General features: G+C 50.9%; 1 protein-coding gene across 2 annotated transcripts in view; it reads left to right on the top strand.

The window, feature by feature from the left end:
* The window catches only part of TOM1 (target of myb1 membrane trafficking protein), a 35126-nt gene that overhangs the window by 2776 nt on the left and 14640 nt on the right, over positions 1 to 17710 (top strand). For both annotated transcript variants that reach the window (XM_075938063.1, XM_006137963.4), the window contains exons 2-8: positions 12062 to 12146; positions 13917 to 13995; positions 14746 to 14895; positions 15204 to 15338; positions 15717 to 15863; positions 16883 to 16999; positions 17512 to 17645. In XM_075938063.1, coding sequence (XP_075794178.1) covers positions 12062 to 12146; positions 13917 to 13995; positions 14746 to 14895; positions 15204 to 15338; positions 15717 to 15863; positions 16883 to 16999; positions 17512 to 17645 — 847 coding nt within the window. The remainder of the gene's footprint in view (positions 1 to 12061; positions 12147 to 13916; positions 13996 to 14745; positions 14896 to 15203; positions 15339 to 15716; positions 15864 to 16882; positions 17000 to 17511; positions 17646 to 17710) is intronic.

Below are 17710 nucleotides of genomic sequence, written 5' to 3'. Positions count from 1 at the left end.
CTGGCCCCATGTTTATGTGTGGTGTCATTCATTCCAAAAAGCTCAAAGCATTATGCAAACTATCTAAATAGAACAGTGTCAAAGTGTGTCATGCTCTGGAGTAGGGGCCAGCAGCCTGGTCCATGGTATGTGGTACAATGTGGGGGGGGTGATTGTTCCTACTATGGTGGAAAGTACCATGTGATCTGTAACAGACAGTAACCGCACATGTTGTCATTTATTATCTGGAGAACGTTCTTCTGGATCCCCCTAGAACAAGTGTCCCTTGATTCCTGAAGTGAGTGGATTCTGCATGTTACATTTAGTCAGGTTTGACTTGCCCTCCCTTAGATGCTGTCAGCTTTCACTTCTTTCCCTACTTCCTGTCTTGTTTGGGATGGCAACTAGGGATGTAATAGTGTAGTCGATTAAACTATTAACCGATAAGCAAAGGCATATTGGTTAATGCTATCCAGTGCTTTTTTTGTTAAAAAAAAATGATGCTGGTACTAGGGTTGCCAGATGGTTTTGTTGAGCAAAAAAAAAAAACCCGCCCTTTAATTGCTGCATGTCCTGAGTGGGCTTCCATCCAGCGCAGCACAAGTGCTCCCAGGGCCGGCAGGGGGCTGTGCTGGAGGAAAGTGGTGAGTGCTCACAAAAAAAGCACTGATGCTCTCAATTACACACATTTCCCTTTCTTCCCCTACCCCCACCAGTAAATTTTTAGACAGCTAGCCGGCAGCCTGGTTCAATCCCTGCTGGTGCCAGGTCCAGGAGCTACCCCCGCTGCAGCTCTGCAGTGCATATCTTTTAGGAGCTGGATGAATAGGCCGCCCAGCTCCTAAAATACTTTTATTGCAGAGTCACAGCAGGATAGCTCCTGGAACCTGACGTAAGCCTGCCTGGCTTCTAAAAGATTTTTACTGCACAGCCACAGTGAACATAAGAATGGCCATACTGAGTCAGACCAAAGGTCCATCTAGCCCAGTATCCTGTCTGCCGACAGTGGCCAATACCAGATGCCCCAGAAGGAGGGATCACAACAGGTAATCTTCATGTGATCCTCCCCTGTCACCCACCTCCAGAGAAACAGAGGCTAGGGATACCATTCCTACCCATCCTGGCTAATAGCCATTGATGGACCTAACCTCCATGAATCTATCTAGCTCTTTTTTGAACCCTGATGAAGTTCTAGCCTTCACCACATCCTCTGGCAAGGAGTTGCACATGCTGACTATGCACTGAGTGAAGAAAAAAGTCCTTTTGTTTGTTTTAAACCTGCTGCCTATTAATTTCATTTGGTACTCGCCCAGCTTCCACTCCGTCATGCACAGATCCCACAGTGCCCGCTGTGGCCCAGCAAAATCTTTAATCCAACATACCCTGTTTTCTGGGTTTGCCGCTCTTGGGGTAGCTCTCAGGATCCAGCATGAGCCAGGATGCCTGCCCACCCGACTCCTAAAAGACTTTAACAGCAGAGCCGCAGTGAGGGTAACTCCCAGGACCCAGCACAAGCCGGGACTGAGTGCTTGCCGTGCTAACCCTTGCTGATTGACTGTGTAATCAATAACATTTTTGTTGACTACGTGGTTAATGAATTATACGCTTCTTAACATCCCTAATGGCAACCAGTTTATAAGACACTTCCCCTGGGATTCTGTTTCTATTATACCTGGGCGTGGGGGAGGAGGGTTCCAAGCAACAAGCCAACAGCAAAAGGAGGAGGCCCGAGTATCTAGGGCTGTTGGTGTACAGAGGGGGACATGGGAAAGGAGAGCCTCGTGTCTGCAGTACTTGAGATGTGGCGGGGAGAAAAGCCCCAGATGGAAAGGGGTTAGGAAAGCTCAAAGGGGTGAGAATGTTATAACCAGTGCTGAAGAGGCCGGTGAGAAGGGGGTCATGGTTTTACAACGGTGGGGAAATACCTGGCAGCTGTAAATAGAAACCCAGCACTGCCTCACAATGCCCCTGTGTCCTGAGTAAACACTATTATCCCTACTGTACAGACAAGTAAACCTGAGACCCAAGAGAGCAACAGAACAATGGCTAAGCTGAGGCTTGAGCCCATGAATCCTGAGCACTAGGCCAGGATAGTGCTGCTATTTCAGGCTGGTGGCAGACTCAGAAGGATAATAGTGCAACAGCTTAAATGACTAGGGGAACAAAAGTAACTCTGTTTTGTAAAGCCTGTAAAACACTTTACAATGAAAGACCCTGAATGCAATAATAAAAATATTTGTGTGGTGCCTTCCGTGTGAGGATTTCTGTACTTTACAGATATTGATGTTTTAAGTTCCCTGTGAGGTAGGAAAGTAATATATCCCCTTTATTTTTCATTTTGGGGGAACTGAGCACTGATCATCTCAGCGACTTTCCCAGTAATCTCTCAGTAAGTCAGTTGAAGGCCAAGAATGGTTTCTCCAGCTCCTGAGTCCCAGTCCTCCAATTTAACCCCAGGACCAGGCTCTATCATGTTGTTTTACATTTGAACCTCTTTAATGCAGCAACCCTGAAAACTGGGTATGCTGTGTTAAAGATTTTGCTCGGCCAGGGAGAGCACTGTGGGGACTGTTCATGACGGAGTGGGAGTTGGGTGAGTACCTGCCACCCACGCCTGGGGCCAGGTGGCTCCATGCTCCCCGCTGCTCGCCGACTCCGCCCCTGATGCTATAGGAGTGGTAGGGAAAAGTCTCAAGGGAAGAGGCTTATCATGCTGCCCTTTCCCCCATCAGTGTAGAAATGCTTCTCCCTCTGTACACTGGTGTTCCCAGATTAGGGACACCTGGCGTATGGAGATTTAAGAGAATGTTGAAAGCCCCTCCCAAACTAGAGGGCCAGGAACTTCCTGTCAAAATAGGAGGTTTTGACCAATTCATAGAAAAATTCTCCATCTGCACAGTTTGTGGATTTGCTGCATGTGAGGCTTTCCGTGTTCCCTTGCTAAGAGCTATAAGAAACTCCCTGAGAGGAAAAGAACATAACAGCTCTCCAAGGGTCTCTGGGGCCTTGTTACACTATCAAAAAGGGCAGGGAACCGCCCATAGAATACCTCATGCTCCCAGACCCTGACACATGGGCTACCTCTAGACTGGCATGATTTTCTGCAAATGCTTTTAATGGAAAAGTTTTCCATTAAAAGCATTTGCGGAAAAGAGCGTCTAGATTGGCACAGACGCTTTTCCGCAAAAGCACTTTTTGCGGAAAAGCGTCCGTGCCAATCTACAAGCGGTTTTGCGCAAGAAAGCCCCTATCGCCATTTTCGCCAACGGGGCTTTTTTGCGCAAAACAATACCGCGTTGTCTATACTGGCCCTCTTGCACAAAAGCATTTGCGCAAGAGGGCTTTTGCCCGAACGGGAGCAGCATAGTATTTCTGCAAGAACACTGACAATCTTACATGAGATCATCAGTGTTCTTGCGGAAATACAGGCGGCCAGTGTAGACAGCTGGAAAGTTTTTCTGCAAAAGCAACTGCTTTTGCGGAAAAACTTGCCAGTCTAGACACAGCCTTGGAGTTTAGAGAAAATTGCAGCACGATGCAGAATAGAGGTTGGTTGTACCAGAGAATAGAGCCAGCCTGGGGAGAGAGGTCTGGCACTTCCTGTGCAAAGGCATAGAAGAGTGTGGTAGTTAAGGAAGATGAGAAATTAGGAAGAGCTAATTTTGGAGGGGAGAGGGTAGCAAAAGTCAGGGAGGTTTGGAGCCCTCTTCTGTGGCATACAGAGATCAGTAGAATAAAACGCAGCAGAAACACTCACCCCCTCCAAGCAATGAAAGGAGAAAAGTGAAGCCATTGCATCATCCCCCACACCACCTCTGAGCAGTCCCTCTGTCCCAGCTCCATGTGTTTGAGACTTCTTGCAGGTTCAAGAATTGAGGGAGTAAAGAATTGGAGAGCAGCCATTCTCTTAAGCATGCCCTCATCAGAACTAAGGATGTTAAGTATCGGGTAATTAATCAAATAGTCGATGCATTTTGCATCAACTATTCGATTAGTCGATAGGGCACCTCTGCCCTTTGAAGTGTAGCAACAGCCCTAGGGCTGTTGCTACACTTCAAAGACAAAAGCGCCACGTGGAGCCCAGGATCAGCTGGGGACTCCCCTACTGACCCCGGGCTCCGTGTGGCACTGCCGCTTTGAAATACTGCGAGGAGCCTGATCATAGAATCATAGAATAATAGGACTGGAAGGGACCTCGAGAGGTCATCGAGTCCAGCCCCCCACCCTCAAGGCAGGACCAAGCTCCGTCTACACCATCCCTGACAGATGTCTATCTAACCTGTTCTTAAATATCTCCAGAGAGGGAGATTCCACCACCTCCCTTGGCAATTTATTCCAATATTTGACCACCCTGACAGTTAGAAATTTTTTCCTAATGTCCAATCTAAATCTCCTCTGCTGCACTTTAAGCCCATTACTCCTTGTCCTGTCCTCAGAAACCAAGAGGAACAAATTTTCTCCTTCTTCCTTGTGACACCCTTTTAGATATTTGAAAACCGCTATCATGTCCCCCCTTAATCTTCTTTTTTCCAAACTAAACAAGCCCAGTTCATGAAGCCTGGCTTCGTAGGTCATGTTCTCTAAACCTTTAATCATTCTTGTCGCTCTTCTCTGTACCCTTTCCAATTTCTCCACATCTTTCTTGAAATGTGGCGCCCAGAACTGGACACAGTACTCCAGCTGAGGCCTAACTAGTGCAGAGTAGAGCGGCAGAATGACTTCACGAGTTTTGCTTACAACACACCTGTTGATACAACCTAGAATCATATTTGCTTTTTTTGCAACAGCATCACACTGTTGGCTCATATTCAACTTGTGGTCCACTATGACCCCTAGATCCCTTTCCGCCATGCTCCTTCCTAGACAGTCGCTTCCCATCTTGTATGTATGGAACTGATTGTTCCTTCCTAAGTGGAGCACTTTGCATTTCTCTTTAGTAAACCTCATCCTGTTTACCTCTGACCATTTCTCTAACTTGCTAAGGTCATTTTGAATTATGTCCCTATCCTCCAAAGAAGTCGCAACCCCACCCAGTTTGGTATCATCTGCAAACTTAATAAGCGTACTCTCTATCCCAGGCTACCTTCAGCATTTCAAAGCAGCAGCACTGCACAGAGCCAGGAGTCAGCGTGGGAGTCCCAAGTCGCCATGTGCAGCCCAGGAACACCACATCTGGCCCCCGGCTGCACGCAGCTTTTCAAAGCGGCAGCACCACGTGGAGCCCTGGGTCTGACCCCAGGCTTCAAGCAACGCTGCCACTTTGAAATACTCCTTCTTCTTCCCCCCTTGCTGCCTCTATCTGACAGAGGCAGCAAGCAGGGAGGGGAGGGGAGGGGGGACAATTAGTCAACTATCCTGTCGACTATCCAATAAGCATTTGCTTATCAGATAGTTGACCAGTCCTTTATATCCCTACTCATAACTAGGGATGTTAAATATCAGTTAATTGAATAGTCGACTAACCTCATGAATTCCTATCGGCTAGTCGACTAATCTATAGTCCCTGGGCTGGGGCTAACAGCCAGTGCTCTCCTGCCCCACACCAGGGGAGCTCTTTGCCTCCCCACACTTCTGTGCCTCTATCAGAGGCAACAGCGCAGGGTGCCAGGCAGGAGTTGCTCTGCAAGGGGAGCATGTTTAAAAACCAGCTCCCCTCACAGACCGGCTGCCTTCCATCCTGCGCTGCTGCCTCTGATACAGAGGCAGCAGCGTGGGGTAGCAGGGGCGTCTGAGCTCCTGGACCCGGCGCAAGCCAGAACTGAGCCAGGCCGCCTGCCCGCCTGGCTCCTAATACACTTTAGATGCAGAGCCACACGGTGGTAGGTCCTGCACCCAGTGCAAACCGGGACTGAGCTGGGCTGCTGGCCAGCTTGATAAAAAATTTACTGGCAACAGTGGGGGGAGGGGAATGCGTGTAATCTGTAGCATTAACCCATAAGCTTTTGCTTATTGGTTAATCGGCTATACTATTACATCCCTTCTCAGAACCACACAGGTACCCAAAAGCTAATACTGCTCAAGTAAGTGTTAACAGCTCTTCTGGGCCCAAACCCCATAGAAGGGCCCAACAAAGAGCAGGCATTACCTGAGGAGCCATTGCAGTACAGCTTAGGGAAGCATGGGAAGAAGCAGAGAGGCTCAGCTGCCCACTGACTTGGAGCAACACTTTGCTATGGATCCTTAGCTTGGATGTGGTCACACACCTTCCTCTGTCTCTAAAGGAAAGAATGTAGATGAAGTTGGAATTGTGGAGCCCTTGCTGAGGTTGTTCTTCTTCCCACAGAATTCTTCATAGGCGGGGAGAGCACAAGTCTTGCTAGGGAGATTTTGTACAGGATTCTGAGTTGGACAGGAAGCCAGAGCAAACATGGATGGAGGGTGCATTGTCTCCAATGTCACCTGCTGCTGCATCCCATGAAATGCTGAGCACCCTCCATTCATCTTGAAGCCAGTGGGAGCTGTGAGTGCACAGCTCTTTGCAGAACTATATAAAACTAGGCTGAGCCAAGCAGTACTGGGAATGTTGAAGGAGGGGATCGTAGACTGTGACTTGTTACTGGGGAGCTGTAACAGGCATAGCTCACCACCACAGGTACCTCCTACTGATCGCTCAGGGAATCAGCTTTTTGATGCTGGAGCACCCCCTTCTGGCTGGTGTTTCCTCAATATCTCTACACTCGGGTCCTCCCCCACTGGGAACCCCCACCCCATATGCCTCAGTGACCCACTACCAGTCTTCATCCAACCCCTTACCCCAGGGGCAAACTGCAGTCTGAAATGGCCACTCAGCATTGGTAAGGGGGTGTGGACTTGCTGCCGCTGCCTCCCTGCAGCCATAGTACCCTGAGACCTCGCTTCAGGCCCTGCAGCCTAGCAGTTTGCCTGGCCAGAGCTTCTCCAGCTCTGCCTGCCTTTCCCCAGCCTTGCTCTAACCACAGCCCTACTATTCTCAAGCCTTGTCTCTAGAAGCCTTTGGCTTCCCTGACAGCCAGGTCCCTCCTACTCCCCAGCCAGAGCAAGAGTGTGTCTGTCTATACCCGTCCAGGAGCCTTTCTTTGTACAGCCCTCAGCTGGGCCCTAATTGGCTAATACTGGCCACAGCTGCTGGCTCCACTGCTCCAGCCTTCTCCCAGGGCTGGGCTTTAACTTTTAAAGGGTCAGTGCATGGCAGATGCCCCATTACAGGAGCCTTTTAGAATATAGATGAGGAGAGGAGTTCTTGGATGCTGACTGACTTGTGAGAGGTGCGTCAGTTCTTGAGAGAGATGGAGGCAGAGGTCACGGAGGCTGATTAATCTCATCTATCTTTAGCTTCCCCTGTACTCTGACTTGTTTGCCATTTGACAGCTTGCTGCCACAGGAGTGATTGTTTGAGATCACAACTCCAGCACCATGGTCTCCCTACCCAGCAGATTTGGGAAGGAAGAAGAGAGAGACTGGCAAATTAATCAAGTCCCTATGTCAAATTCATTCTCAGAATGAGCAGGTGCACTTCCACTGTCCCACTTGTGCCAGGTCTGCAATTGACTCCTGTTTTAGCACACTATTAGCGTTGATAACTTAGCCACAATAAGCAGGATGGCTTTAAATAACAGGCAAAAAGAGAGTGAGATTCTGTTCTTTGTTAATATATGCCTTGGCACTGAAGTTGCTGTTTGAGGATAAAGAGTACTTTTGGGGGGGCTTGAAGCATGCCTGAATTCCTAGCAGCCTGAATTAATCTGACCAGACCATAGAGCAATATAGGTCCACATGAGTCAGTAGTGGTTGGACCTCCATGGACCAGCGCTCTCAGGACCTGATCTGCCCTGAGTGAGTTTGCGCCAGACCAGGGGAGGTCAGTTCTGGCCCCTCTGCTGATGGACTCTAGGTTCTCCCGGGGTCTGTCAGCAGACCCTGCCGGCTCCTCTGTGGGCTCTGCACCCCCACCCAGCTCTGCTGCTGGCCTGGCTGCTCGTCCAACTCCCCTCCTGGCCACTGGCTGTCTGGGCTCTGCTGCCAGCCCTGACCACAGCTGCCAGTCGCCTGGCTCTACTTGTGGCTGTTGGACCCTCGTCCTGCTCACAGCCAACAGAATCCCAGCCACCGGTGCTCTCTAGTCCAGGTGCTCTCCAGACCATGGGTTTCCAGACCAGAGAAGTTCAACCTGTAGTTAGAGGAGGGGTGGGCCACTGACCCACAGAAAAATCAGTTGGAAGCCACACACAAGTGAAAAGCAAAAAACCCCAACAAACCGTCACACTGCACACCGGAGCCTGGCTAGTGTGGGGGGCAGATTAGTAGATTTTGTGTGCTCCAGCCCCATGGGGAAACAGTAGGATGGAGTGATGGAGTATCAGCACACGCTCCCCAATGCTGGGGGGCAGAGCCCCAAGCCTCGGGGGCCAGATCCAGGCAAGCTGGGGGCCTCATCCAGCCCCCGGGCCTTAGGTTCCCCACCCGTGAGTTAGAGCATCACCACCTTCTAGAGCTAGATTTACTGCCAGAATAAAATGGCTCTCAAGTTTCTGTGGGGCAGACACACTGTCAACTTGGAATGTGCTATAGCCAATCAGATGCCGGCCCTTCGGAATGCCATCGTGCATTCTCTGATGACCCCTGCGATTTGGAATGTTGACTTGCCTATCAGATTCAGGCTCTTGTGCCTCCTGCTCCCCGTAGTACTCAGGCTGACAAGAGTCAAATTTCGTGAGGGGCAGACAGACAGCTCGAGGGCTAATTACAACTCATGAAACAGGGTCCGTCCTTCTGATCCTTCATGCAATCACTAAACAGACTTTGTTTTCCCCTCAAAGCTCCAACAAAGCACTAAAGGCCTGGATTTCCTGTCTTGGAGAAAGCTCTTTCATCTCTTATTGAGCTCAGACAGTCCATTATTGCATGGGAGTCGCACAGAAAGATGAGAAGGGAATTAACTTCAGCTATCTCAAGAAGCAGCTTGGATGTTTTATTCTATTATCCCATGATGGATCATTTAAAAAACACTGAAAACGGATGTTTTTTAAATGCTCCATCATGGGATAATAGAATAAACTTAAAAAACAACAAATAGTCTGGTAGCACTTTATAGACTAACAAAAACATGTAGATGGTATCATGAGCTTTTGTGGGGCACAGCCCACTTCTTCTGATGACCAGACTGAAGAAGTGGACTGGACTCACGAACACTCATGATACCATCTACATGTTTCATTAGCCTATAAAGTGCTACCAGACTATTTGTTGTTTTTTAAGTTTATCCTGTACAGACTAACTCGGCTACCCCCCCAAAGCTTCAGGATAATAGTAGTTAGAGACAGAAAAGGCCTGTTAGATCAGCTATTCCAGCCCTTGCACTGTATAGGATTGTTTCTGCTGCTTTGTCCTTGGCCCTAGTTCACAATCATGCTCTTATCTTTCCCTGCATTCAAATATTGCGCTCGTCTCTGATTTCTGTGGGTGAGCTGCATTTTTAGCAGGTGCACCACCTGTGGTTGGTCACACTCAGTCAGGATGGCTGAGTCAGTAACCAATGGGGCTCTCTATTCTGGCCTTTTGTGTACATATAGGTAACCTTTTCGGAATCCTCTCCTTGTAGGTGAGGAGCCAGCCAGAGGAATGTGTGCCGCTTGTTTGCATTCCTTTCTGAAAAGTAAACACCTTCCCAGACCTTAAAACGATCTCTGCAGGGGGTGATATAGCTCACCATGTGAAATCAAGCCAAGGAAGGTGAGGGGGAGGGAGCCTGCGGAGTCTGTGGGTTGGGGCCGTGGGGTCGAGAGACTCTTGCATTGAAGGGAAGCCACCGATGGTTGTGATCAGCTTTCCCTTCACCCCCACTCTCCAGTTTCTCTGCCATTGTGCACCAGCCGCATCCACTGCTGCCTCTCCCCTATGCACAAGTGAGGTGGCTCCTTTTTTCCGTCTACGTGTGATTGCTTTTTTTGGTGAGGGGGGAGAATGGGGTGCTGAGGTACACACCCTTTTCAATAGAGCTAACGTGGTGTTACTTGCTTGTGCCCTTCAGTGCAGGTGGACAGGTAACAGTGGGACAGAGTATGTAGCCATCTTGGATTTTGTGCTGAAGTTTATAATGGGCACGATGTACCCACTGGAGAACTGGAGATTTGAAGACCAGCCTTTTAAAAAATTAATTCTTGAAGTAGCAAAGAGTCACCTGTCTTACCTGGAGCCTTCAGGTTATAGTAGTGGGGCAGGAGGAACCAGATTTACCTGATCTTTTAAGACATGTAAAGCTACACTGGTATTTTCCTACAACGCCTGGTTTGGCCTACCCCCTTCTTGTTCTGAGTGCCGGGATGATTAATCTGGGTCTCCCCACATTTTGCTCAGTCGAAAGGCATATGTTGCTAAGTGCTTAAGAGCTGCATTAAATGGAGCAGATTGCAGCTGTCCTCCTGTTCGGAATATGATGGGCCTGGCGAGATTTGTTATCTCTTTGAGATACACAATGAAGTAGTACACTATTTATACAATGTAGGTAGTCATGGGCTGCATTACAGAGTCTGTGCCCACTGCAGGATCAGTGGCATCATGTCCAGAAATGCAGGGATATTTATTATTATTATTTATTTTTATTTTATTTGATCTGGAAGTAACTTCAGGTAACCCTCTGGAGCAAAGACCTTCTCTAATCCTACCCTCTCTGTCTTGAACCTGCCCCTTTGCAACACCAGCAGGGAGAGGTGTTGTATAAGCCGTTAGAGTGTTTGCCGAGATCCTTAGCTGTTGCTGTGCTCGTAGAAAGGTTGGGCCCGAAATGGGGAGAGAGAACCAATCTGCCAAGAGGGCTGTTTCGGACATGGAGGGTGAGGGGAACCCACGTGATATTCATGAGAGCTCAGAATGCCAAGGACTCAGCACTTTTGAAAATCTGGCCTTTAATGAGGTGCCTAAATGAGGCCCAGCTCTCTTGGAAAAATCAGGCTCAGCTTGTAGCTCCTGAGCTCTTAGAACTATGGCCCTGAGCTCGTCTGAAACTCTGGCCCCGATTGATCAGTGAGCATTTTAGAAGATGGGAAGGTTGAGGAGGGCCCTTTCTGGTCCCTAGCAGGTCTGTGTGTGTTGCATGCAGGTCAGTTGTATTGTGTTTACTCAGCCCTTGAAACCTTCCCCCCCCCCCCCCCGCCCTGCGCCACCACCATTTCACTATATATAGAATCCCAGCTGCCATGTCTGCCTGGTTAGTGCTTGTTTTCCCTCTGTAGGCTGGCCGTGTTCCTAGCCTATCCCGTCCTCTTGTCTGTGGGTGCGGGGTGGGACTGAGGCTTGACTATTACAGGGTGGAGGCACTGGTAACTCTGAGTAATAGCAGCTTGTTGCTCAGGACTCAACCATGAATAACAGCCTGGCAATTTCAGGAACTCCGCATTAAAGGGGACACTGAATGGGACTGAAATTGCCCCGACTTGGTGTTGGACCCCACTTCCCTTCATGCTCCCCTCTTTCTAAAGACCAGATGTTTTGGCCTCATAGGAAAATAAACTTAAAAACTAAGCAGCTTTTTGGTTTTTGCAGGGCTTACATAAAAACAAGGGGCATGTTTGGGCTCTGTCTCAGAGTGGTGTAAATCAAGAGTTAAACCGGAGTAATTGAGAGAAGGATCTGACCCAGCTTGGGGGTGCTGGCTGTGCAGCAGCTGCAAAAGGAACAAGCATTTTTCACCGTAGTGTCATTGTATTTTGGAGTTAGCTTGCCACCCTTTCCCCACTGGGCCTCTTCCCTAAGTCCTCACCCACCATACTGCGTAGTGTGAAGCTCACCAGGTAATGAACAAAGTGGGTGGGCAACACTGCTGGAGCAAAAATCTTGTCAGCCAGCAGAGCTGTTTGCAATAGTACTGTCAACTGGGCAGCAGTCTCCTCTCACCAGGCTGGGTTGGGGCTTTACAGGGATATTCTGGCCACATTCCTTTCAGTTAAGATTCTGGAGGGGCCTTGTTTTGGAAGTTTCCATCCCCATCTGAGAGCAGCCTGAGCCTTTCTCTCCTCGGTGACCACACTCCTCACAGGTGATCACTGAACAACAGTTGGAGGCAAACCAAGGCCTTTCTTAGCCTTGTCCTGTTTCTTCTTTTCCCCAGAGAAAGCTACCGATGGATCCCTGCAGAGTGAGAACTGGGCTCTCAACATGGAGATTTGTGACATCATTAACGAGACGGAGGAAGGGTAAGAGAGCTGGCCCCACTAACCTGTGTGTGTGTACTTGCTGCAACCCCGGAGTCTGCTGTGTATGAGTCTCCAAAAACACCCCCCGGCACACACCCTGTCCAGTCCAATCTCCTAGCCAGAGAGGGAGCAAGGGCTGATGGGATAAAAGCCAGGTCACGAGACACTCCCAGAGGAAGGTCTGTGGTGGAGGGATTTAGAGGAGCAGCCCAGCTAATGTCAACTGCCAAAGACTTCATTTGTTATGCCCCACAGTTCCAGCTTGGGGAGCAATTTATCAGAGGGGCCATCTGGTTTCACATTTACCCCCGGTTCAAACCAGTTCTCATTCTTCTGCTGCAAAGAAGTTTTGAAATTCTTCTGTTCTGTTGTATTCCTTTTCTATTGCCCTTTCTTATTCTCCCTTTCTCTTCCTGAGAGTTGTTCTCTCAGGCATTTTCATATACAGTATGTCAGATCCACGGAAGGGGATGGGAGGTCCAAGGTCCCCTCTCCCTGAGCAGCCCTCAGATGAGACCGTCAGAAATCCGGGGAATGTCAGACATGTTAACTTAGGATCCTATAAATAACCCACAGAAGGTTTGCTGGTGAGCTCCAAAGGAGCCGTTCCCTCTGCCCGCGGAGCCATCAAGAACAGTATGTAACAGGCATGAAGCTACATGAAATTCAGAAGAGAGGCTTCACTGCTCACTCTGACCCACCCACACGGGGCTGCTAGAAAGAGAACTCCTAAGATGGCCCAGTCTCTAGTTACAAAGCTGTTTGTTCTCTGAGTCGCCCAGCTTTGCTAGTGCATCACAGCAGCAACCCACAGTCCCCTGTTTTGTTCCAGTCCTGGTGTCCTCACTGCCCCCTTCCCCCCCCCCCCCCCCGTCCTGCTCCCTCAGGCCTAAGCTGCAGTCCCCTTGCCATTCCTGTGCTGGGCCCCAGACAGTTCAGCCAATGCGCCTCAGTCCTGGCCTACAGCACCCCCTGTTACTCACATCTGGGAGGAGCTACCCCACAGCCCTGCTAATGCACTTCATTCTGACCTTCGACACCACCTCCTAGTACAGCCAGGACCCCAGTCTCCATTGCTCTGCCAGCTCCTGTCAGTCTGCCGCACTGTCCCCACAATGCCTTTGTGCCACAGCATTTTTACCCTGACCAAGAAGTTTGAAAGGCACCAACTCAATTACAGCCTGACTCTCTCCCTCTCCAAAGTGACACTGCCGCCGCATCTTCCCTACGGTGCAGCCAGAAGTTGTTTCCACAGGTGGTGCATTTCCTAAGGTTTTGGGATAACCGCTCTGCATGGACGTGGTGTGTTTGTGGGGGGAGGAGGGGCTCTCTCTTCCGCCCTTGCTCCATCCCTGACAGCTGGCTCTTGCTGGCACACCCCCACGGAGCTGTCGATCCTAAACTTCCCCTTTCTGCCACAGGATTTTGCTCTGTCACGGCTGGCAAATCCAGAAGTGGCGTTTTCCTAGCACTGCTCCCTTTGTCTGCTCTTTCTCACTCTTTTTGCCTGGGTCGGTACACGGTGGGTTGTTGATGATTCGGCACAGATGCCCCTGGCTCCAAGAAATGGAACTTGCTAGGGTTAACTATTGCTTCCAAAGCAGAGCCAGCATGGAGAGCCCATTCACCTCTTGCTGTATTGGGCCACCGCAAAAGCCAGGGGGCAAATCATCAGCTGACTGCAACCCTACTGCAAGGCCCTGGAAACTGGCAGCCATATTGTATTGTGTCTCTGCAGCCAATCCAGCCCCCTGTGTAATCTTTCTCCAGGCCCAAAGATGCTTTCCGAGCCATAAAGAAGAGGATTGTAGGGAATAAGAACTTCCATGAGGTCATGCTGGCTTTGACGGTGAGTGATATGATCCCTTTCTCCACTCCGCAAGCCCCACTGTGAAGTCAGGTCTGGGGGGCGCTCTCTTCTTGGTCCTTGCCATCTCCCGTAGTAACCACAGTACAGCACCATTGGTCACAGGACTAAATAAGACCGGGAGGATGTGGAGGTGCCAAGGAGGCGGGGTCTGTCCGTGAATGATAGTCCCGGCCTTGGAGTGGGGACCAAGGGGCTTGGAGTAAGGTGTGGGGTGGCATTGTAAAGGGAGTCTAGGATGTGGCATCAAGACGATGGCCCAGCAGTGACGCTGGCATCTTGGGAGCTGTGGAGTGTGTGGCACCATGTGATTCCTGCTGTCTGAATAGGGAAGGCTGGGGTTCCTGTAAGTGAAGGGCTCTCACCCCCTGGGCATGTGGCACATGTAACAGGCTTTACTTCAGTGCAATGAAGAACGTTGACCTGTGGGTTTTCCTTTTGGAGCCCTGTGTAGCAACCGATCCTGTATCGGCTCAGGTAAGGCCACTTCTCCCCCTCCCCCGTCAGCTAGGAAGCTGAGCTAGCCAGCAGTTATGAGGACCCCAGCAGGGTGAAAAGTCCCTCCTTCATCCTCACCTCCCTGCCCCCCTCACACCGCTACCATGTGGACGTAGAAGTGCTAACACTTCCTGAAAGGAGGGAGGGAGGGGGATTCAGTTCCCCCGATTGGAGGAGCGAGGCAAATCAGACAGAATGGAGGGGCCAGAAACTAACACGCCAGTGACTCCACAGGTTCTAGAGACGTGCGTCAAAAACTGCGGCCACCGCTTCCATGTTCTAGTGGCCAGCCAAGATTTCGTGGAAGGTGTCTTGGTGAGAACCATCCTCCCCAAGAACAACCCGCCCACCATAGTGCACGACAAGGTGCTGAACCTCATACAGGTGAGTGAGGGACAGAAGGAGTCAACAAGCCTGATTGATGGGCCTCTCTCTTCTCCCTTGGCAAGTTGCTGGTCATACAGGGCAGTCGGGGAGCAAGGAACCAGGATCTCCCACAGTGCAATGCTGAATAATTACTTCTGGGCCTCCGGGCCTCACCCCCACAGCTCTTCCAGAGAATGGGAGATGGCTCTCCAGCATGGCAGTGCCAAGCATGGGTCTCCAGAGAGAGGCTCCAACCTGGGTTATGTTGTCCTTAGGTGAGTGTGTAGAAGGGCTCATGCCTTAACTGGTCATGCTCTTCTCCCCAGTCCTGGGCAGATGCATTCCGCAGCTCACCAGACCTGACGGGCGTCGTAGCTGTGTATGAAGATCTGAGGAGGAAAGGCCTGGAGTTCCCCATGACTGACCTGGACATGCTGTCACCCATCCACACACCACAGAGGGTAAAGGGAGCAGGGGAACCTCTGACATGAGGGGCTGCTGCAACGGGGGGCTATGAGAGTTGGGCTAGGGGATGGGGCTGTGACTGCAGCCAGCCCACAGAGCTTTTCTTGGGAGTAAGGGTCTCTGATTGTAGCCCACTTGTGGGCCATGTGAGGGTATAAAAGGGGCTGCGCCCATAGCACAGAAGCCATGGAAGTGGCACCAGGAGGGGATGAGGTGGGGACACGGGCTGCGGACGTATGGTAAGGAGAAGCAGGTGGAGCTGTTGGAAGCAGACTGAGTTTGCATAAACGTTCCTCCCTAGCGGCTGTCTCCTCGCACCTCTGAGCTGTCTGACTCGTCTCTCGTGCACTGTACTTGTTCCTTTCTCTCTCCAGACTGTGTATAGCTCTGACTCTCCGTCCGAACAGACCTCACCTACTGGTGACTGCCCTCAGAGACTAGACTCCATCCTGCACCCTGTCTCCTTGCCAGGGGGGCCAGAAGCCTCCAGCGATGCCCCCATTACTCCCACACCAGAGCAGGTAAGCCCAATGCCGGCCCAGTGGTGCTGCTGCCACCTCCCCTTGCTTTGAGATTCTTTGTCCCAGTGCTGCTGCTCTGGGCTCCCCCTTCCTAGAGGAGAGTGGCTTCTGGACAGAGCTGCCACTCTCGAACTCGGTCACTCCCGGGGGTCCTAGCTGTGATGTCACCAGCCCAGGGCAGTGGCATCCCTGCCCAGGTTGAGTGCAGCCAGCTAGGAAGCAGTTGGCGTCTCCTGAGTCACCACCCCTCGGTGAGGAGCGGTGCTGGGACAGAGAGATTTTATAGGAACAAGCTGCTGGCTTCCATTTCCTCCACACCACCTCATGGCAACAGTTTGCTCAACCAGTTTCTCATTTTCATCTCCGTTTGCCCCGCCCCAACTGATTTATGTGTGTAACTCTCCCGCCTGTCAGCTCTGCCCGGGGAGGAAGTGCCCAGGGCCAGTGCTTCCACCCCTGTCCCTGTCCCTGCTTCTGCCACACCCCCATCCACACAATGTGACCTCTGACTCTTACCCCCTTCGCCTAGAAGGAAGGAATTCTCCAGCTACTTGCAGATTGTGCCCTTGCACTAATGGGAGGTGAGTTAACTGCTCTCCTGAGGCTCATTAGCAGCCTCCTGCACTCAGCACACGCCCTCACTCGGACTGAGCTTTATTTTGTTCTCCTGCACTATTGGTTTCACGAGTGAGACTCTCAGAATGGCTGCAAATTAGGGCTTGGGTCACAAGAGCACCTTGTGCTAGCCTGTAAAATGCAGAGCTGCAGCTTGGAAACTGAGGCTGGTGGCAGAAGGTTTTGTGAGTGGCCTGGGTTCTGTCTTCAGCATGTGGAGCCCCACGAGATGCCTTAGAAAGCTTAGAAAATTCCCAGCAGGGAGAGCTCCTGAGACAGTAACCGCAGAGTCAGAGCTGAGTCTGCAGCAGCAGCAGTTCTCTTAGCCCATGACCCTACCTCCCTCCTTAGCCCAGGCTATGGGCAGAGAGCTCCCGGTCAGCACGTTCTTTTTGCGTTGGCAGGTTGGGAAGCTGCGCAGCGAGCTGGAAGTGGTGAATGGGAACGTGAAGGTGATGTCTGAGATGCTGGCGGAGCTGGTGCCGGGACAGGCTGAGCTCTCTGATCTGGAACTACTTCAGGTAAGGAATCTGCGGCAGGTGTCAGGGGAAGAGAGAGAAGTACAGAGGACTCGGCACAGTGGGGGATAAGTGAAATGAGCCTCTCTGCCAGGGAGAGAAATTGCACTTAGTTACCAAGGGGCTGGGCACATTTCAGAGAGAATTATTTAGGATGGGCTCCAGTGGAGTATAATGAAGAGTGACAGGGTAAAATTAAGAGAGGGGAGAATTTAGTCTGAACTGCAAGGAAAAGCTGCCTGCTGGTGAGAGCTATTAGGCTGTGGAATATACTCCCCAGGGACTGTCTATTTCTGACTGGGAAATTGGGCATTTCTACCGAATTGGGGCCAGATTCTGCTTTCTCCAGCTGGGCGAGCCGACCAGGCCATTATCTGTAAGAGCCCCTTATGGAAGTCTCCATAGGGCCTGGCTTTTAACCCCTCTCTGTCAGGCCCCCTCAAAGCTGTGAACTCTCAGGCTTCCCATGAGCCCTTTTGCCTGACCGTGTGGTTCCTCCTTCTCACGGTGGGCAGGAACTGAACCGGACGTGTAAAGCGATGCAGCAGCGCGTGCTGGAGCTGATCCCTCGTATCCTCCATGAACAGCTAACGGAGGAGCTGCTTCTTGTCAACGACAACCTCAACAACGTGTTCCTGCGCTATGAACGGTACCCTGGAGGCCCCACACACCCCCCTTCTTCTTCCTTGCCCCACACGGAGCAGCCCAGCTCTT

The sequence above is a fragment of the Pelodiscus sinensis genome, chromosome 1, assembly GCF_049634645.1.
Source record: "Pelodiscus sinensis isolate JC-2024 chromosome 1, ASM4963464v1, whole genome shotgun sequence".
In the NCBI taxonomy this organism is placed as follows: domain Eukaryota; kingdom Metazoa; phylum Chordata; order Testudines; family Trionychidae; genus Pelodiscus; species Pelodiscus sinensis.
Note: the sequence above shows the minus strand (reverse complement) of the source record. Positions and strands in the feature narration are given on the sequence as shown.